The following is a 22,082-nucleotide window of genomic DNA, read 5'->3' as shown; positions in this document are numbered from 1 at the left end:
CGGATCGTTCCTCGGATCAGAGTCACGGATCAGATCATTTTTCAGATCAGCAAATAATAATTGAATTTGGAAAAACCTGTGAAAATTCCACCACCATATAGTCCCCACTGTAATATCCATGTCATCTCCCCTAATGTAATATTGGCTGAGCATGGATGGGTATTGCTGGGATTGGCAGGGTAAGTATTGGCAGGGTACTGCAAGTATTGGCACAGTATTGCAGAGTATGGAGGGATGGCTGTGACTGCAATTGTCAGAGCAGCGCTGTGGGCACTACAGATGCAGCCCACAGCGCTGCTGCCATCCGATTTCTCCCCTCCACTGTACAGAGAGGGGAAAGAGGAACCAGCGTCATGACGCCGGCTTGTTTACAAGTGATCGCTCCATCATTTGACGGAGCGATCACATCGTAAACGCAGACAGGTGCACCAAGATGGCCGCCGCTCTGGAACTAAGCTGAAGCCATAGGCTTTCCTAAGGCCGAGACCGTGGATCGCTCCGCAGATCGTGGCATGTGTCGATCCGAGCGGGGTGACCCGTTCGGATGACGGATCGGTGCCATCATTTTTGTCCATTTCACGGGTGCACGCAATTTTAAGGCCTTGTGCACGCTTGGCGTTTTTACAGCTGCTGTTTTTGGCTCCAGGCATTTTTTCCTGCAGCCAATAAAATCCCCAGCATGTTATCCAATGTGTCCATGCACACATAGGCTGTTATCACTGTTTTTTGTCAGGGATGTTTCCTGGCTGGAATAAACCCCAGAGCTAGTGGGTTTTGAGAGGAGTTTTTCAGCTGTAAAAACGCTGTAACTGATAAAAGCTGAAAAACTCAGCTATTAAGTATTTATCAACGTTTGTGAACCATAAGCTTTTGTAAGAGTATGCCTTTGCTAAGATAAAGCTAAAAAACACTGGAAAACATTACTGCAAAAAACACTGCAAAACTAATTTTACAGCTGACGTTACTGGGTTTTTATAATGCCCATTGTGCATGAGGCCTAAGGCTTGACATGTTTGGTATGGTATTTATTCATTTGTCTCAGCCCCATCCTTTATATTATATAATAATTTATAAAAAATACAAAAAATCTATCTTAGCTTTTTACATCCATCAGCGATTTCATTTGGGACTTGGTAGACTTCAGTGCACCAGACTTGTGGCAGCTGCTTCACTGAGATCTTGAAAGTTCATATTTATACGTTTGGAATAGTCTTTTAGTCTTTGTCTTTTTTCCATATCCCTATACATACAAATACTGGTTTAATATACTCTGTGGAGTTTTTTTAAAACAGTTTTATTGAAAGCTGCAATCTTTCAGTCATTCAGCAGTCTTTAAAATGCATCAGAAGGGAGGAATCAAACGAAGAGTGAAATGTTATCCCAATTGTCTTTGCTGATAGGGCGATATGTGCAGACATTGGCCAATACATTTTCAGTCGACTGGGTTTTACACAACCCCTGAAATTACAATATTATGTGTGTGAACGCTAACTGTTTTTTAACTCGCTGTTTGCCCTAAGTGCCTAAGTATATCTTATGTTTTTTTTTCATTCTGTTGATTTACATTTTTGGTTGTGCTGGTAATGTATACTAATATTTATGTTAATGCTAAAAATTCTGCATTCAATGTTTTTACAGTGTCCAAAATGACAACAGAGAAAAGTTTAGTGGCTGAGGCAGAAAACCCTCCTAAGGACCAAAAATCTGAAGGAAAGGGACAGGAGGAGGCTGGGCCTTGCAAAACAAATTCTGAGGAAGCAAATACTGAGGAGAAGCAGGACACTGAGCAAACACAGGGTTCACCTTCTACTGCGTCTCCAAGCACCCGCAAAAGCAAGGAGAGAAATTCTGAAGGAAAGGGCCTATCTCGACTCTTCTCATCTTTTCTGAAGAAACAAAAGTCTCAGGGGACTGAAGAAGGGAAGGACAGTAAGCAGCCAGAGGAGAAGGCCGACGGAGACCAGAAGGATGTGGATGAAGGTTTAGGGGAGCAGCTGGAAGATGAGGTTTTTCTGAAGGCCCCTATTGCAGCTCCAGAACCGGAACTTAGAACTGATCCATCTTTGGATCTCCATTCCCTAAGCAGTGCAGAAACCCAGGTGAGGAGAAATGGTGAAGCTTTTTTTAAAGAAGCATATTCAATAAATGCTAACTTAAAGTGTTTGTTATCCCCCAACACTTCATATTCCTGATATGTGACTGATGTACCATGTACTTTTATGAGATCAGATCGGAATGATCAGACTTGTCCTGACATGCCCCTGCTGCACAGCTATTCACTGGGAAGCTCAGTGTGCTGCTGCTTCTTTTCCCCCAGCTCTTATGTAGCTGAGAACAGAGGGAATAGGATCACTTATAAAACAGGGTAAAGTATTTTCTAATGTGTGTGTGTGTGTGTGTGTGTGTGTGTGTGTGTGTGTGTGTGTGTGTGTGTGTGTGTGTGTGTGTGTGTGTGTGTGTTGTTGTTGTTGTTGTTGTTGTTGTTGTTGTTGTTGTTGTTGTGTTTTTTTTTTTTTTTTTTTTTTACATTTTTCTATATCTATAAACAAATGTTTTCCCTTTTTAATTTCTATTTTAAACTGACTGGGCTGTTTTACAAGGTAATCGTTTACAATCAAAAAGTTATTGTTAAATGGGTTTTTATGAAGCCCCAGCAGTTTATATACAATTATACATGCATATCTTAAGATTTTTGGGCAACATTTCAGTCGTCTATCAGTGTCTGCGTATTAGACCTGTCATACTAGATAACTAGCATGATGAAGATGCAGTTTAGTATCTCATTACAGTCTTCCAGCTTTCTAGCTGTTCTCTTTTAACTTGGATGACCCCCATCTGAAAACATAGGCACTAGCTATATTTTTAAGTGGACGTTGGTGCCGAAACATAGTATTTTTCAATTCTGGAGTTCACCAGCTACATACAGCTATATTTTTATGGTCATTTTGGTTTGCCGTTTCTGTAATTTATCTAGCTCTTGTTCACTATTTACAGTCAGGTCCGTAAATATTGGGGCATCAACACACTTCTAATCTTTTTGGCTCTATACACCACCACAATGGATTTACAATGAAGCAAACAAGATGTGCTTTAACTGCAGACTTTCAGCTTTAATTTGAGGGTATTTACATCCAAATCATGTGAACCGTGTAGGAATTACAACAGTTTGTATGTGCCATGGTCAGATGTGTATTCCCTCATTATCCCATTTACAAGAAGCAGATAAAAGGTCCAGAGTTAATTTCAAGTGTGCTATTTGCATTTGGAAGCTGTTGCTGACAACTCTCAATATGAGATCCAAAGAGCTGTCACTATCAGTGAAACAAGCCATCATTAGGCTTAAAAAACAAAACAAACCTATCAGGGATGGCAACAGGTGTGGCCAAATCAACTGTTTGGAACATCCTTAAAAAGAGAGAACACACCGGTGAGCTCAGCAACACCAAAAGACCCTGAAGACTACGGAAAACTGTAGTGGATGACCGAAGAATTCTTTCCCTTGTGAAGAAAACAGCCTTTACAACAGTTGACCAGATCGAGAACACTCTCCAGGAGGTAGGTGTATGTGTCAAAGTCAACAATCAAGAGAAAACTTCACCAGAGTGAATACAGAGGGTTCACCACAAGATGCAAACCATTGGTGAGCCTCAAAAACAGGAAGGCCAGATTAGAGTTTGCCAAACATCTAAAAAAAAAAATCCTTCACAGTTCTGGAACAACATCCTATGGACAGATGAGACCAAGATCAACTTGTACCAGAGTGATGAGAAGAGTATGGAGAAGGAAAGGAACTGCTCATGATCCAAAGCATACCACCTCATCAGGGAAGCCTGGTGGTCGTAGTATCATGGCGTGGGCATGTATGGCTGCCAATGGAACTGGTTCTCTTGTATGTATTGATGATGTGACTGCTGACAAAAGCAGCAGGATGAATTCTGAAGTGTTTCGGGCAATATCTGCTCATATTCACCAAAATGCTTCAGAACTCATTGGACGGTGCTTCACAGTGCAGATGGACAATGAGCCGAAGCATACTGCGAAAGCAAACAGAGTTTTTTAAGGGAAAGTGGAATGTTATGCAATGGCCAAGTCAATCACCTGACCTGAATCCGATTGAGCATGCATTTCACTTGCTGAAGACAAAACTGAAGGGAAAATGCCCCAAGAACAAGCAGGAACAGAAGACAGTTGCAGTAGAGGCTTGGCAGATCATTACCAGAGATGAAACCCAGCGTCTGGTGATGTCTGTGTTCCACACTTCAGGCTGTAATTGACTGCAAAGGATTTGCAACCAAGTATTGAAAAGTGAAAGTTTGGATGATTGTATATGTGCCTCCCACTTTTTAAAGGGACCAAAAGTAATGGGACAGATTAACAAACTGTTGTAATTCCTGCACCGATCACCTGATTTTAGATGTAAATACCCTCAAATTAAAGCTGAAAGTCTGCAGTTAACCACTTTCAGACCGGACCATTTTGCTGGTAAATGACCAGAGGTCTTTTTACACTTTGGCACTGCGCTGCTTTAACTGGTAATTGCGCGGTCATGCAATGTTGTACCCAAACGAAATTTGCGTCCTTTTCTTCCCACAAATAGAGCTTTCTTTTAAAGGTATTTGACTGACTCTGCGATTTTTATTTTTTGCGATATAAACGTAAAAAGACCGCAAATTTTGGAAAAAAAATGATATTTTCTACTTTTTGTTATTAGAAAAATCCAATAAACTCAATTTTAGTCATACATTTAGGCCAAAATGTATTCAGCCACATGTCTTTGCTTAAAAAAAAAGTCAATAACTGTATATTTATTGGTTTGCGCAAAAGTTGTCACATCTACAAACTAAGGTACGTTTTCTGGAATTTACGCAGCTTTTAGTTTACGACTGCCTATCTCATTTCTTGAGGTGCTAAAATGGCAGGGCAGTACAAAACCCCCCCAAATGACCCCATTTTGGAAAGTAGACCCCCTAAGGAAATTGATAAGTGGCATGTTGAGCCCATTGAATATTTTATTTTTTTGCCTCAAGCGATTGAATAATGACAAAAAAAAAATTTCATTTTTTTTTTTTACACAAAGTTGTCACTAAATGATATATTGCTCACACATGCTATGGGCATATGTGAAATGACACCCCAAAATAAATTCTGCTGCTTCTCCTGAGTACGGGGATACCACATATGTGGGACTTTTTGGGAGCCTAGCCGCGTACGGGGCCCCGAAAGCCAAGAACCGCCTTCAGGTTTTCTAAGGGCGTAAATATTTGACTTCACTCCTCACTACCTATTACAGTTTTGAAGGCCATAAAATGCCAAGATGGCACAAAACCCCCACAAATGACCACATTTTAGAAAGTAGACACCCCAAGCTATTTGCTGAGAGGCATGTTGAGTCCATGGAATATTTTATATTTTGCCACAAGTTGCGGGAAAATTACAAACTTTTTTTTTTTTTTTTTTTCACAAAGTTGTCACTAAATGATATATTGCTCACGCATGCCATGGGCATATGTGAAATGACACCCCAAAATAAATTCTGCTGCTTCTCCTGAGTACGGGGATACCACATATGTGGGACTTTTTGGGAGCCTAGCCGCGTACGGGACCCCGAAAACCAAGCACCGCCTTCAGGCTTTCTAAGGGCGTTAGTTTTGAAGGCCATAAAATGCCAAGATGGCACAAACCCCCCCCAAATGACCCCATTTTGGAAAGTAGACACCCCTAAATTTAGGGGTACACTAGTGAGACTAGGTAATAAATGGCGGGTGCCCTGAAACTATAAAAAAATAACTAACCAACCAGCGTCACCTGTAACAGTTATATGGTGATCACTGGTGAAAGGGTTAACTAGGGGGCAATCAGGGGGCTTTATGCGGTAGTATATGGGGGTCCCTGGCGCTATAAAAAGCTGCGGCGAACCTAAATACCTACCTGCCTAACTAGTGTCACCTGTGACACTAATACAGCGATCAGAAAAACGATTGCTTATTAGGCTGGGTTCACACTGGAGCGATGCGGGAACGCCACGAATCCGCGGCGGGTTCCCGCATCGCATGCCTCCCGGCGGCAGTTCACACTGCCCTATGCGAACTGCTGGGAGTGTCAGTGAAATGTTAATGACACCCCCAGATCAGTTCGCATATCGCAGTGCGATCTGCAAACTCGGATCGCATGGTGTGAACACCCATGCGATCCGATTCTGCTGCGGGCCAAAAAAAGGGTCCCGTGCGAATTTGCGGCGGGTGCGGCGCGAATTCAGCCATACTATCTGTATGGCTGAACTCGAATCGCACAGAGATCGGATGTGATTTGCACTGCAGTGCGGTGCGAATCACATTCGTTCTCATAAACCGCTGCAATGTGAACCCAGCCTTAGTGACACTGGCGACGGGGGGTGATCACGGGGTTAAACCTTTATTGGGGGGGTTAGGGGGGCACATTAGAACTAAAGGGGGCTAACCCTAACTGCCCTAACAGTTATTACAGTCACAAATGACACCAATGCAAAAAAAAAAAAAAAAAAAGCAATTGGTGTCACTGTGACTGGGGGGGGGCAGGGGTAATTGGGGGGGTGATCAGGGGGTAAAGGGGGGGTGTGTGTGCCTGGCATGTTCTACTGTACGTGTGGTGTGTTGGTGCAACTCACCGATCCTCTCTCCTCGGTGCCGGAACGAAAAATACCGACACGGAGGAGAGATTACATCACTTCCTCTCCTGTGAGGAGAGGAAGTGATGTCGTGGAGCATTTCTATTCGTCGGGAGCGATCGCGAGGGGGTGGCCATGAATGAATGGCTGCCCCCTCATCCCGGATCGCTCCCGAACGAATGCCGACCGCCGCAGGCACCGGGGGGGGGGCCCGATCGGGCCCCCACCCGCGGGAAGGCAAGGACTTATATATACGCCCTTATGCCTGCCCGTGCCATTCTGCCGACGTATATCGTCGTGCGGCGGTCGGCAAGTGGTTAAAGCACATCTTGTTTTCTTCATTGTAAATCCATTGTGGTGGATAGAGCCAAAAAGATTAGAATTGTGTCGCAGTCCCAATATTTATGGACCTGACTGTAGGTGTTGGTTTTTGTACTAGGTATAATCTTCTTTTTTATCAATTTGTCTTTTTTCTTCCTTTTTTTTTTTTTTTTTTGGTGGGTTATTTTAGCCAGCTCAAGAAGACAGAAAGGACGATCAAGATCAAGACGTGGATCTTGAGGAAAGTGAGGCAACTGCTAAAGGTAACCAGGAGCGAGAGTCTGACAAAGCTGATGCAGAAGTAAAGGGCCTGCAGAAAGTGGCCAAGAAATCACCCAACATGCGCTGCAAAGTTTCTCTCCTTGATGATACTGTGTACGAATGTGAACTGGAGGTAAGGATTAGGGTTTATGGAATTTAATTACATTTTATCACTTAGAATCATAACAGTGCTGTTATTTACAAGCCAAGTAGGTAATAATTAGGAATCTTGCAAGGTCACAATATTGTATTTTTATTTCTTGTATTTACATGTTCTTTTACAGTCTAAAAGTTTAAAATGCTTTTTATAGTCATCTCTGTCTGTAATGCATTGCTATACTTGCACTGTTCAAGGACCTCCCCTGCAGCTTTTGCCATTGACAAATTTCGTTTATTTTTTCTAAAACAACCCCCAGGTAATTTGGTGGCTCATTGAGCTGCATGGAGTTCTTTCACTGAAGGGCCATTAGATACAAAGGCTGTCTCGGGTAGTCCTAGAAGGGGGCTGCTTTCTATGGCAAAGGGGGTGGTGGGGGATTTGCAGAAGGGAAGCACTGACTTCAGGGGTGGCACATGGGAAAGGGTACTGTAAGGAGAGAAGCGGTATGTCCAGAGGGGTTTACTGTTTGTAGGGTATAGGGTAGGAGGGCTGTATCAAATTACATAATTGTGGAGGGTTGTTATGGAATTTTGTGTTTTTAAAAGCAAGGCAGATCCACTTCTTTCAGATCCAGGCCTACTTTGGGAGCTTACTCAGTACATGCTTCCATAATATTAAGCAGATGTATGCACAATACTCCACCATTTTGACCCATGTACATGCTGAAGATATACATGCGACAACGCATGTGGCCGGAGGTAAACCTGTCAGACTGTGACTTTTTTTTTTTTTACAGTCTGATATTACTTTTATTTCTTATAAAGGATTTCATTCAACTGATGGTTTAATAGAAGAGACACTAATTGTATCAGTTTTATCAGGCTTGCAACAGAGATTATGATCTATTTATTGCATTTATCACTAATATAAATATTTTCGGTATTGGCAAGTGGCTATGTTCTGCCTTTTGTTGACAAACTTTGCTGAAAAAATTCACATAAATTCACATTTGGTTAGTGATCTGTGGTAATTCTTCTGTAGAAATGAGGGAACTAAGATGTTGACGAGAACATTTTGTTGTGTTTTTGTGTGTGTATTTGTGTTTAACTGCAGAATAGACACTGATAAAGATTATTATTATTATTATTCCCTGAAGACTTTTTTTTTTCCCCCCATGTGACTCCATTGACCTTTATTAACTCTAACTGAAGCATTTTCTGTTTTCTTTATGATGTTATGGGCTCATTCCCCCCTCACATTTACATCTCCTTCCGACGGTGCAATTACCGCCTGAAAATCAAATTGTTCTCATGTCTGTGTCTATGAGTGAGGTGCAGCATCCTGCCCAGATACATCTCATGTCTAAACATTTCTGTTGTCAGAGTGATTTGTTTTGTTCCTGCTCACAGAGGCTGCAAATCCCTTTAAGTCTGACAGCAGCTGTCCATCCATTTTAGTAATCTATTTATTTATTTATTTTTTTGTATATTGCACTCTATTTTTGGGTTTTATTCTACTTCATTTACTTTGTGCACTCTTCAAATGCTTCATTTAATTTTAGTTTTCAAGAAGGTAGAAATAAGAGAGTTAACATAAAAATACAATGCAAATGGCTCTCTAATATGTTTTGGCAATCCAGCTGCTACCATTCAGGCAGATGGAACAGGCAGGTGTTTCCTTTCAGTGTTTGGGATAGAGTCTAGGTTTTTTTTTTTTTTTTTTTTTCATTTCAGTTTATGGCAAAATGCTGATTAGGTTCTTGTTAAATTTAGAACTGTTCATTTTGATCAACCAAAAAAAAAAAAATTAGAAGTAGAAGTGTGGATACTCTGTATCACAATTGCCATAGCCTAGCTAGCTTCTTAATGCAAATTTATGAACTAGAATCTCATGCTTCAGTGAACTAGCACTGGTTTTTACCCACAAAGTCTGGTTTGTGTTTTTGTTTTGTGATCCTAAATATCACTAATTTTGAATTTGATTGCAACTAAGTTTTTTTTTTTTTTTTTTTTTTTTTATGTTGAGATGCATTTAATGTTTTAATCTAGTTCTGTAGTTATTAAATTTCTTCCTTTTTTGTAATACGGCACTGCGTCACTTTAACTGACAATTGTGCAGTTGTGCAATGTTGTACCCTAACAAAATTAGAGCTTTCTTTTGGTGGTATTAGACCACCTCTGGATTATTATTTATTTATTTTTTACTTTTTTGTCCTCATTTGAGGCAATTCCTTAGGCCCAGTTCCATTCCAGGGCATTGTAGCGGAACATTCTGTCTGCATGGAACAAGAAGATGCGGGATGTAGATTCCTGCATGATTATCACCCCCAAGGCTCATGGAAGTCTCACTTGGTGGTTAATGGATCAAAATTTGGTACAAGGAAGATCTTTTCTTCTGGTTCTATGGAAGGTAGGGACTACGGATGCTTCGCAGTCCCTGGTCTGAACTTTTCTTAAGGGAATAACTCGGTTGTTGCCTCCCGTTAAGATGCCTCTTTGTGGTTGGGATTTGAATTTGGTCCCGTCACTGCTACAGAAGCAAGCCTTTGAACCGATTAACGAAATTCTGTTCTTTTGACGTGAAAGATAATTTTTCTTTTTGCAATTGCTTTGGCTAGGCGGCGGCTCTTTCCTGTAGTGAGCACTATTTGATTTTGCACCATGATGAGGTGGTGTTACACCCTCTTCTGTCTTTTCTGCCTAAGGGGGTTTCTGGTTTTCTTTTTAAATCAAGATATTGTTCTACACTTTTTTTTTTCCCCCCTCTCAGCCTTGTTCGGAGGAGAAACAGTTGCAGCTTTTGGATGTGGTGTGGGCAGTCCAGTTCTGATGCGTTTTTTTTGTTTTTTTGTTTTGCCTGAAGGCCCCAAGAAGGGGCAAGCAGCTTCCAAGATGTCCATTTCACTTTGGATTCACCAGTTAATCACTCAGGCCTATGGCCTGAAACGTAAAGCTCCTCCCTTTGGGTTAAGAGGTCATTCTGCCAGGGGTGTTGGTACCTCCTGGGCTTTTGATCACCAGGCGTCAGTGGCGCAGATTTGCAAGGTTGCTACTTGGTCTTCGGTTCATACGTTCACAAGGTTTTAACAGGTGGATGTTAGGGCAGCGGAGGACTCGGCTTTTGACCGTAGTGTCTTACAGGCTGCTGTATAACTGATGGTGGTATTCATACATTTTGTCTTGCTCCTCTCCAAGGGATTGCTCTGGGATGTTCCAGATAGTAATGTATATGGCTGCTCTGTGTCCTGTGTTGTGTGAAAAAGAAAATTGGATTTTTTTTTCTTCATACTTATAAAATACTCATACTTGTAAAATCCATTTCTTTGAGTACATCACGTGACGCAGAGGTCCCTCCCCTTTATTTTTGGGAGTTCATTGCTTGCTACAAAACGGAAGTACTTCCTGTATGTGAGGGGGTTATATAGAGGGGGACTTCCCGTCTTTTTTTGTTCTGTCAGTGTTCATTCACCTATAGGTGGTGCATAACCCAGGTGGTAATTAGGGCTGGGCGATTTTTATTTTTTAATTTTTTTTATATTAATTAAAATGCATCGACAAACAAAATTGCAAAGGCAAACCCTTTCTCTAACTGAAAAGACTTCGAGCAAGTAAAGCGGCACATTAACCACTTCAGCCCCGGACCATTTTGCTGGCCAAAACTTTTTGCGATTTGGCACTGCGCCGATTTAACTGACAATTGCGCGGTCATGTGACGTGGCTCCCAAACAAAATTGACGTCCTTCCCCCCCCCCCCCCCCCCCCCTTCCCCACAAATAGAGCTTTCTTTTGGTGGTATTTGATCACCCCTGCGTTTTTTTTATTTTTTGCGCTATAAACAAAAATAGAGCGACAATTTTGAAAAAAAAGATGCATTATTTTTTACTTTTTGTTATAATAAATATCCCCCAAAAATATTCTGACGGACACATTGGACATTTTTGGGACTAATGTCATTTATACAGCAATCACTGCTATACAAATGCAGTGATTCCTGTGTAAATGACACTGGCAGTAAAGGGGTTAACCAGGGGGTGGCAGTGTAGGAGTTAAGTGTTCCTAGGGGTGTGTTACTAACTGTTGGGGGCTGGGCTTTATTTTAGTGAACACTGATCTCTGCTCCAATCACATGAAGCAGAGATCAGCGTCACTTGTTGCTAGGCAGAACGGGGAGATACTGTTTACAACAGCATCCCAGTTCAGCCGCCCCGTGAGATGATCACGGGTATGTCCACGGCGATCAAGTCCGCGGGACCCGCGACTGGACTCACGGGGGTCCTGACCAGCACGCAAACGCACCGGCGGCGTGTTTTTTTTTTTTTCACTTAGGGGTGTACTTACTTTTGTTGCCAGCGATTTAGACATTAATGGCTGTGTGTTTTTTATTTATTTTTTGTTTGAGGAGACAACAAATTTACACTGTTGTACAAGCGGCACACACACTACTTTACATTGTAGTGAAGTGAAGTGCAATTTCTTCAGAGTTGTCACATGAAAAGATATAATAAAATATTTACAAAAATGTGAGGGGTGTACTTTTGGGAGATACTGTGTGTGTGTGTGTATATGGAGATATATACACACACAATCTTTTGTTTAAAAAAAAAAAAAAAAACACACACAAAATTTAGTGTTACTTTAATGATGGAAGCTTTGCACTTTTAGGCCTCATGCACACGAGACGCTGTTAAACGCGTGTTCAGAGGCAGTTGGACACTTTTTTTTCAACTGTCCCTGAACTCATTCAATGTTATCCTATGTGTCCATGTACACAGTCTAGTTTTTTGCCGTTTTTCCAGAAGCAAAAAAAATGGGTTCAGACGCAAAAGTTTCCACGTTTCATTCACAAAACGTGGCAAAACGCTGCTACCGCGTTTTGCCGCGTTTTCGTTTATAAGCGTTTTTAAAGGTGACCTATTTTTTTTTACATTAAAAATCTCAAAAATAATTGCAAATGATGAAAAACCCTAAAAAAATATATTTTAAACCATTGCAATTGCAAGTGGACAATCCACATTTTGTGGCAAGTGGACAATCCACAACTTGTGGCAAGTGACATGGCAGGTGGCAAGTGGACAATCCACAACTTGTGGAAAGTGACGTGGCAGGTGAAGTGGCAAGTGACGTGGCAGGTGACGTGGCAAGTGGACAATCCACAACTTGTGGCAGGTGACGTGGCAAGTGGACAATCCACAACTTGTGGCAAGTGACATGGCAGGTGACGTGGCAGGTGGACAATCCACAACTTGTGGCAGGTGATGGGGCAGGTGGACAATCCACAACTTGTGGCAAGTGGACAATCCACAACTTGTGGCAGGTGATGTTTCAGGTGACGTGGCAAGTGATGTGGCAAGTGGACAATCCACAACTTGTGGCAAGTGACATGGCAGGTGGCAAATGACGTGGCAAGTGGACAATCCACAACTTGTGTCAGGTGACGTGGCAAGTGGACAATCCACAACTTGTGTCAGGTGATGTGGCAAGTGGACAATCCACAACTTGTAGCAGGTGCCGTGGCAAGTGAAATGCTAAATACAAGTACACTGCTGCTCTCACAGCTGCTGCTACTCACTCTGGTCTCACAAAATTGCTGAAATAGTTAATACTGTTTTTTTTGAGCTGGGGAGAGTCTATGATAGCTTAACTAAACGCTTCTAGACGCAAACACGGTAAAACGCAGCTAAATCGTGGAAAAACGGGCGTTTCTAAATGCCGGTTTCAGCTTTTAAAAACATGTGTCCAGCAGAGTTTGCATCTGCGTCTCGTGTACATGAAGCCTTACAGTTTGTTTAACCAGCAATTCAAATTGTTTGGTCTTGTGTACATGCCCATCCCCAACTGAAACTGCTTTTATTTATCATACAAGTTTATGCTTTTGCAAAAGCAGCTTACTTGCTTTGAGTGTGATGCCTGTGTACATGAACCTTTAAGGGGACCAACTACAGTTCAGGAGTCAGTCTGCTTAGTTATCTGCCTCCTCAGATTTGTCTGGCCCCTTTTTGGGCTTCGTTCACACCTGTGCGTTGCTGAAATGCACACAAGATTGTGATTTTTGGTGTAGCTCAATTTTTAAAATCTTGTCAGGCACTTTTGCATGTTTATCATGCATAGGTTATCCCATTTAAAATGAATGCATTGCTCTAAACCCAACCCATGGAAAAGCCCAAAAGAGCTTGTGGGCGCCGTTATGTACAAGGTGTTAACAGTTTTACTGTGGGCACTTTCACACAGTGGGTGGGTGTCGGCAATAATGCTTTACTGTTGTCTTTGCGGCACTTTTAACCCCCCCCCGCTAAGGGCCAAAAAGGGCTTAAAAGCATCAGCAAAAGCACCACTGCAGCGACGCTTTGCTAGAGCTTTGGCAGTGCTGCCCATTGATTTCAATGGTCAGGAGCACTTTGGAAGCGGTGTATACACCGCTCCTGAAGCACCTCAAAGATGCTGCTTGCAGGACTTTTTTTAGCGTCCTGCCAGCGCACCACTCCAGTGTGAAAGCACTCGGGCTTTTTCACTGGAGTGAAAGGAAAGGCGCTTTGCCGGTGCTATTTTTAAAGTGCCTCGGTGTAAAAGTAGCCTTAAAGGAAATATAAGCTACATCATGTTGCAGTGATTGTATTCTTCTGTGGAAATTATTGTGACTTCATATCAAATGCATCCCAAACTGATTTAAGGCTGACCTTTAAAAGTGATCTCAAATGTACACTTTTTTTTTTTCTGCATTTCAGTGGCTTTTAAATCTGAAACTTGTCCACACTAGCCCTAAGAAAGTGCAGTACTTATTGCTGGTGTATAGGCTTTGTTTATTTATTTATTTTTTTAATGTTTGAGTTTACAATTAAAATACGCTATATAAATAAAACCAAAAAATAATTAAAACAAATTTAAAAAAAAATGTGTAAGTAACAAAGTAGTAAATATTTCAATAAGGAAACTGCATATCAAGACCAGTGACCTATCACGGAGACCTGTAGATCACCAAAAATGCCCAACAGATGATTTTTGGGGTTTAGTACATTGGGGAGGCCCAGAGCGGGGTGTATAAAAGCACTGACCTCTGACCAGAAGGCATTGATATAAGGACAGGTCCAAAAGCTGTGGAAAACATCAGCTGTGCTTTCACAACCTCGGAAACCATCAGCAGTAGGAAGGCCCATTTTACCAGTTAGCTGATAATTAGATAAGGAAGGACCTTTTTAGTTTGGGCTTTCAAGTATCTAGGTTTAGAGCTAGTAAGAAGTGTGGGATAATGGGGAGAAATCTTCCTTGGATTCAGTAGACTACCGAATTGCCTGCGCATAACACATTGGATTTAGTGATAATAGAAGAAATAGTGAGAAGGTAAAATTCTAAAAGAAAAAAGACCGAAAATTCTGTAAAAATAAATAAATTATTTTATTCGTTTCTGTTATAAAATTTTGCAGATTAGTAATTTTTCTTCATAAATTTTGGCCAAAATTGATACTACTACATATCTTTGGTAAAAATAATTCAAATCGGTGTATATTATTTGGTCTTTGTGAAAGTTATAGCGTCCACAAACTATGGTGCCAATTTCGAAAATTGAGCACACCTGAAGTACTGACAGCCTATTTCAATTCTTGAGACCCTAACATGCCATAAAAGTACAAATAACCCCCAAATTACCCCTTTTTGGAAAGCAGACATTCCAAGGTATTTAAGAGGCATGATGAGTTTTTTTTGAAGTTGTCATTTTTTTCCCCCACAATTCTTCGCAAAATCAAGATAATTTTTTTTTATTTTTGTAACAAAATTGTCATATCAGGTTATTTCTCACACACAGCATATGCATGGCACAAATTACACCCCAAAACACATTCTGCTATTACTCCCGAGTACGGTGATACCACATGTGTGAGACTTTTACACAGCGTGGCCACATACAGAGGCCCAACATGCAGGGAGCGCCACCAGGCGTTCTGGAGCACCCAGGACAATTCTGACATTTCTCTCCTACATGTAAAAATCATCATTTATTTGCTAGAAAATTACATAGAACTAGGGGTGCAACGGATCAAAAAACTCACGGATCGGATCGTTCCTCAGATCAGAGTCACGGATTGGATAATTTTTCGGATCAGCAAATAATAATTTAATTTGCAAAAACCTGTGAAAATTCCACCACCATATAGTCCCCACTGTAATTTCCACAATCTCCCCCACTGTAATATTGGCTGGGTATGGCTGGGCACGGCTGAGTATGGCTGGGCATGGCTGTGTATTGGCAGGCAGAGTATTGGCAGGCAGGTGCCGATCCGAGCGGGTTTACCCGTTCGGATCACGGATCGGTGATGATCTGTTGCACCCCTACATAGAACCCTAAAACATTATATATATATATATATATATATATATATATATATATATATATATATATATATATATATATATATATATATATATATATATATAATATATATTTTTTTTTTTAGCAAAGACCCTAGAGAATACATTGGTGGTCATTGCAACTTTTTATCTCGCACGGTATTTGCGCAGCAATTTTTCGAACATGTTTTTTTGGGAAAAAAACTGTTTTGTGCTTAAAAAAAAAAGTTAGCCCAATTTTTACATAATGTGAAAGATGAAGTTATGCTGAGTAAATAGATACCTAACATGTCGCTCTTCAAAATTGCACACGCTCATGGAATGGCGCCAAACGTTGCTACTTAAAAATCCCCACAGGCGACGTTTTAATTTTTTTTTACCGGTTACATGTTTTGTGTTACAGAGGAGGTCTAGGGCTAGAATTATTGCTCTCCCTCTAACGTTCTTAGCGATCTCTCACATGTGTGGTTTGAACACCATTTTCATATGTGGGCGGGACTTGCGTATACGTTTGCTTCTGCATGCGAGCTCATGGGGACAGGGGCACTTTAAATTTTTTTTTTTTTTTTTTTTATTCATTTTACTTTATTTTAGTTTGACATTTTTTCCCCCAAAAATAAATTTTTTGATCACTTTTATTCCTATTACAAGGAATGTAAACATCCCTTGTAATAGGAATATGGCATGACAGGTCCTCTTTACAGTGAGGTGTGGGGTCAATAAGACTCCACATCTCACCTCTTGGCTGGGAAGCCTGAAATAAAAAGAGTATTGGCAGGTTATTGCAGAGTATTGGCAGGGTTTTGCAGGGTATTGGGTATTGCAGAGTATTGGCAGGGAATTGAGGGGTTAAATTCGGTGAGCAGCGATGTGGGCACTGCAGATGCAGCCCACAGCGCTGCTGACACCGATCTCTCCCCTCTCACTGTACCGATCGGTACAGAGAGGGGAGGGAGGACCCGGCGTCATAACATGGCGCCGGTTTGTTTACAAGTGATCACTCCGTCATTTGGCGCGCGAGAGCGGAATTCTGTGAGGACATCATATGACGGCCTCCCAGAGTTAAGAAACTGCCCTGTAGCCGTCATTCGGCTATGGGGCAGTTGAGTGGTTAAGAAGATGACACCATAGTTTCCCCTGTAACCGTAAAGTCATTGCCAGGTTAGGGATTGAGCCAGTCATGATTATGGAATATTTGAGAAGCCAGATAAGTAAAAAAAATCCAGAAAGGCAAGCCCCACCAGATGACTAGGACATTTTTAAAGTGGATGTAAATCCTCACATATACTCAGTGAAGTGAACAGCCTCGTATGATACACTCCCCACAGAAGTTTTACATGTATATCTGCTGTCTTCAGCTTGCTTTATTCTTTAGAAAGTTCAGATTGTGTTAGATTTTCTCTTCCTGTTCAGCACTGAGTGTGGATTCCTGGCATACACTGTATGACAGCTGATTGGAGGAAAGCCCCCCCCCCCCCCCTCTCCACATAGGCAAAGGAAGGAAGGCGTGTGCAGAGCTGTACTGTAAATAGATCAGCTCTTTCCTAACCTATTTATAGCACCCACCCCTGCACAAAAGTCAGGCTGGTTTTATCTTGGTTGTCTGAGAACTTGTCAGAAGTTATTGTGCTAACAGAAGAACAAGCAGTAGAAAGACACAGGACTTGGGGCTTTGGAGAGAGATAAGAAAACACTACAGATATGTGCCCAGGTCAAATTTCATGAATCCGGTTTACATCCACTTTAAGGATTTTGCCAAAGAAGGGAAGAGCATATAGCATTACTCTATTTGAAAATCTGCATAGACCCTTTACAAAGGGAGTTGACCTATATATATATAACAACTTGGGTAAGAAGACCATTTTAATTGATTGCTCTCCCCCTAAAGCCCTGTACACAAGATCAGAATATTGTACAAAAAATACCTCTTTCGAAACGATCGTACGATAATCTGATCATTGATACACAGCTTTTGTCTAAAATTTTCCGAAGGGAGAAACACAATTTTTCTCGTTCGATACCTGAGTGTATGATTTGTTTTATCAGTTCAGTTTTTGTTAAACAGGATTTTTAAAACCGCTTACCTGTAAAATCCTTTTCTTTTGATGTACATCAGGGGACACAGAGCCATTAGTAGTTACTATGTGGGTTATAGGGCCACTGATAGGTGATGGACACTGGCACGCCCTAAGGCAAGAAGTGTACTCCCTATATAACCCCTCCCACTACTGGGATTCTTCAGTTTTGTAGCCAAGCAATACAAGTGTATACCATGAAGGGAGGGACCGCTTTGTCCCCTGATTTACATCAAAGAAAAGGATTTTATAGGTAAGCTGTTTTACAAATTCTGTTTTCTTTTCTTACATCAGGGGACACGGAGCCATAGTAGTTACTATGTGGGATGCCCCATAGCCATGGCAACTGAAGGGAGGGAGACACAGCAAAAAAACAGGAAGCCAGAGGACTCGTACTGCAGCCTGCAGTATACTGCGTCCAAAGGCAAGATCCTCATGACCTTTTAATACCGATTTTGATAAAATCTGATAAACGTATGAACCGAAGACCAAGTCGTGGCCTTACAGATCTTAGCCATAGAGGCCTGATGATGCACCACCCAAGAGGCACTAATCGCCCTGGATGAGTGTGCTCTAACATAAGAAGGAAGAATTTTCTTCTTAAAGCTGAAGTTTGAACAATCACTTGACGAATCCATTTGGAAAATGGTGGATTTTGTTGCTGCCTGTCCACATTTTGGACCCTCTGGCAGTACAAACAAAACATGTGTTTTGCAAACCTGAGCGGTCGCCTTTAAAATAGACTCTGAGTAGCAGAACTGGAGGATACGCATAGATCAGTGAAAACTGATCCCATGGGAAGGCTAATGCGTCTGTTCCGCCTACTAGCGTATCCCTTGATCTCTACACAAGTTGTTAAATTTGTTGTTGAATCTGGACGCGAATGGGTCCATGTCCGGAATACCCCATCTCTGACATATCGCTAGGAAGATGTTGGGGTGAAGAGACCATTCTCTTGGAAATAATTGTTGGTAACTCAAGTAGTCTGCCTGCCTATTCTCTATTCCTGAAATGAAAATTGCCGATAGGCAAGGAATATAAAACACAAAACTGGCGCTGGAGTGATAAATCGAATAGATTTTCACTTTAGCAATTTTGGACTTGCACCAATGACTTCTGGTTATGAGATTTGAAAATTTCACAAATCAAGTGGGGTTTCCTAAGGGCGATACACTGTGTGTGTATGTATATGTGTATATGTGTATATATATATATATATATATATATATATATATATATATATATAATCTCCTGAAATGTGGCAAAAGGTTGAAAAGTTCAAGGGGGCCGAATACTTTCGCAAGGCACTGTGTGTGTGTATGTATATTATGTGTATGTGTGTATATATATATATATATATATATATATATATATATATATATATATATATATATATATATATATATATATATATATATATATATATATATATATACATACATACATACATACATACATACATACATACATACATACATACATATATATATATATATATATATATATATATATATATATATATATATATATATATATATATATATATATATATATATATATACACACACGTATACATATGTATGTGTATATATATATAATATATATACATACACATACACACACACACAGTGCCTTGCGAAAGTATTCGGCCCCCTTGAACTTTTCAACCTTTTGCCACATTTCAGGCTTCAAACATAAAGATATAAAAATTGTATTTATTGTGAAGAATCACCAACAAGTGGGACACAATTGTGAAGTGGAACAAAATCTATTGGATTTTTGAAACTTTAACTAATAAAAAAATGAAAAGTGGGGCGTGCAAAATTATTCGGCCCCCTTGCGTTAATACTTTGGAGAGCCACCTTTTGCTGCGATTACAGCTGCAAGTCGCTTGGGGTATGTCTCTATCAGTTTTGCACATCGAGAGACTGAAATTCTTGCCCATTCTTCCTTGCAAAACAGCTCGAGCTCAGTGAGGTTGGATGGAGAGCGTTTATCAACAGCAGTTTTCAGCTCTTTCCACAGATTCTCGATTGGATTCAGGTCTGGACTTTGACTTGACCATTCTAACACCTGGATACGTTTATTTGTGAACCATTCCTTTGTAGATTTTGCTGTATGTTTGGGATCATTGTCTTGTTGGAAGATAAATCTCCGTCCCAGTTTCAGGTCTTTTGCAGACTCCAACAGGTTTTCATCCAGAATGGTCCTGTATTTGGCTGCATCCATCTTCCCCTCAATTTTAACCATCTTCCCTGTCCCTGCTGAAGAAAAGAAGGCCCAAACCATGATGCTGCCACCACCATGTTTGACAGTGGGGATGGTGTGTTGAGGGTGATGAGCTGTGTTGCTTTTACGCCAAACATATCGTTTTGCATTGTGGGCAAAAAGTTTTATTTTGGTTTCATCTGACCAGAGCACCTTCTTCCACATGTTTGGTGCGTCTCCCAGGTGGCTTGTGGCAAACTTTTAGACGAGACTTTTTATGGATATCTTTGAGAAATGGCTTTCTTCTTGCCACTCTTCCATAAAGGCCAGATTTGTGCAGTGTACGACTGATTGTTGTCCTATGGACAGACTCTCCCACCTCAGCTGTAGTTCTCTGCAGTTCATCCAGAGTGATCATGGGCTTCTTGGCTGCATCTCTGATCAGTCTTCTCCTTGTCTGAGCTGAAAGTTTAGAGGGACGGCCAGGTCTTGGTAGATTTGCAGTGGTCTGATACTCCTTCCATTTCAAAATGATCGCTTGCACAGTGCTCCTTTGGGATGTTTAAAGCTTGGGAAATCTTTTTGTATCCAAATCCGGCTTTAAACTTCTCCACAACAGTATTACGGACCTGCCTGGTGTGTTCCTTGGTCTTCATGATGCTCTCTGTGCTTTCAGCAGAACCCTGAGACTATCACAGAGCAGGTGCATTTATACAGAGACTTGATTACACACAGGTGGATCCTATTTATCCCCATCAGTCATTTTAGGACAACATTGGATCATTCAGAGATCCTCGCTGAACTTCTGGAGTGAGTTTGCTGCACTGAAAGTAAAGGGGCCGAATAATTTTGCACGCACCACTTTTCAGTTTTTTTATTTGCTAAAAAAGGTTAAATTATCCAATAGATTTCTTTCCACTTAACAATTGTGTCTCACTTGTTGGTGATTCTTCACAAAAAAATGTAATTTTATATCTTTATGTTTGAAGCCTGAAATGTGGCAAAAGGTTGAAAAGTTCAAGGGGGCCGAATACTTTCGCAAGGCACTGTGTGTGTGTGTATATGTGTATATGTATATGTATATGTATATATGTGTATATGTATGTGTGTGTGTATATATATATATATATATATATATATATATATATATATATATATATATATATATATATATATATATATATATATATAAAATATAATAATTCCCAGATTCTAGGGCCAGACGTACTGCCCGAATCTTCCAAAATGTTGATAGGCAAGGTCCTCTAACCTGGACCATCTCCCCTTGACAGAATCTTCTCCCAGGTCTGCTCCCCAGCCTAGAAGGCTGGCATCTGTTAACACTTTCCAGGATACAGGTAGAAAATATTTTCCCTTTTGCTGGATAACAACCACCAATTTAGGCTCTGACTTGCGTCAGGAGCCAAGCGTATTGGAAAAACCAAGGCCTGAATCTTTTTATTCCAGACAGGATGGCATTTTGAAGCAGTTTTGAGTGAAAACTGTGCGTAAGGGATGGCCTCGAAGGAGGCCACCATTTCCCCTAATCTCATTCACAGCCGAATGGAAGGTTTTTTTTCTTTGTTTTGGGAAGTTGAATTAGTCCTACAATGGAACTAATTCTTGTCTGGGCTCAGAATACCTTCTTCTGTATGGTATCTATAACCAGCCCCAAGTACTGTAATCTCCTTGATGGTTTTAAGGAGGATTTTCCTAGGTTGAGTATCTAACCCAGAGATTCCAGGTAATTACAGCTGTGATCAGACTCTGGTTTAGACCTGAGACTGAATGATCCATTAAAGGTAGATTGTCTGTCTGAATAGGCTAAGGCCGTTGTGCCTTGAGCCCTTAATCTGGCTAAAGGAGGTGCCAGAATCTTTCAGAATGGCCGTGGTGCTGTGGCCCTGCCATAATGTTTAGCCGCAACTGAAAATTATGATTTAATAGTTCAAAGCGCAGAAATTTCTGGTGAGTGGGAAATGTTGGCACGTGGAGATATGAGTCTTTGATATCGAATGAAGCCAAAAAATTCCCCTCCTTGCAGGATGGACACAACCGATCGGATAGACTCCATGCGAAAGGATCGGATGTTTACGTGCCGATTCAGATCTTTGAGATCTAGAATGGATCTTACC

At 40.9% G+C, this 22,082-nt stretch overlaps 1 protein-coding gene across 12 annotated transcripts in view; it reads left to right on the top strand.

Annotated features, from left to right (window-relative positions):
• EPB41 (erythrocyte membrane protein band 4.1) overlaps positions 1–22,082 on the top strand; it is a 350,563-nt gene that overhangs the window by 81,266 nt on the left and 247,215 nt on the right. For 11 of the 12 annotated variants that reach the window (XM_077481776.1, XM_077481777.1, XM_077481775.1 and 8 more), the window contains exons 2-3: positions 1,639–2,099; positions 7,155–7,358. In XM_077481776.1, the coding sequence (XP_077337902.1) occupies positions 1,647–2,099; positions 7,155–7,358 (657 nt within the window). In that variant the 5' untranslated portion in view covers positions 1,639–1,646. The remainder of the gene's footprint in view (positions 1–1,638; positions 2,100–7,154; positions 7,359–22,082) is intronic. The other variant, XM_077481782.1, reaches the window with a different exon arrangement.

Source organism: Lithobates pipiens, unplaced genomic scaffold, assembly GCF_037356315.1.
Source record: "Lithobates pipiens isolate NorthernLeopardFrog02 unplaced genomic scaffold, aLitPip1_a1.2 Scaffold_16, whole genome shotgun sequence".
NCBI classification, from domain to species: Eukaryota; Metazoa; Chordata; class Amphibia; order Anura; family Ranidae; genus Lithobates; species Lithobates pipiens.
Note: the sequence above shows the minus strand (reverse complement) of the source record. Positions and strands in the feature narration are given on the sequence as shown.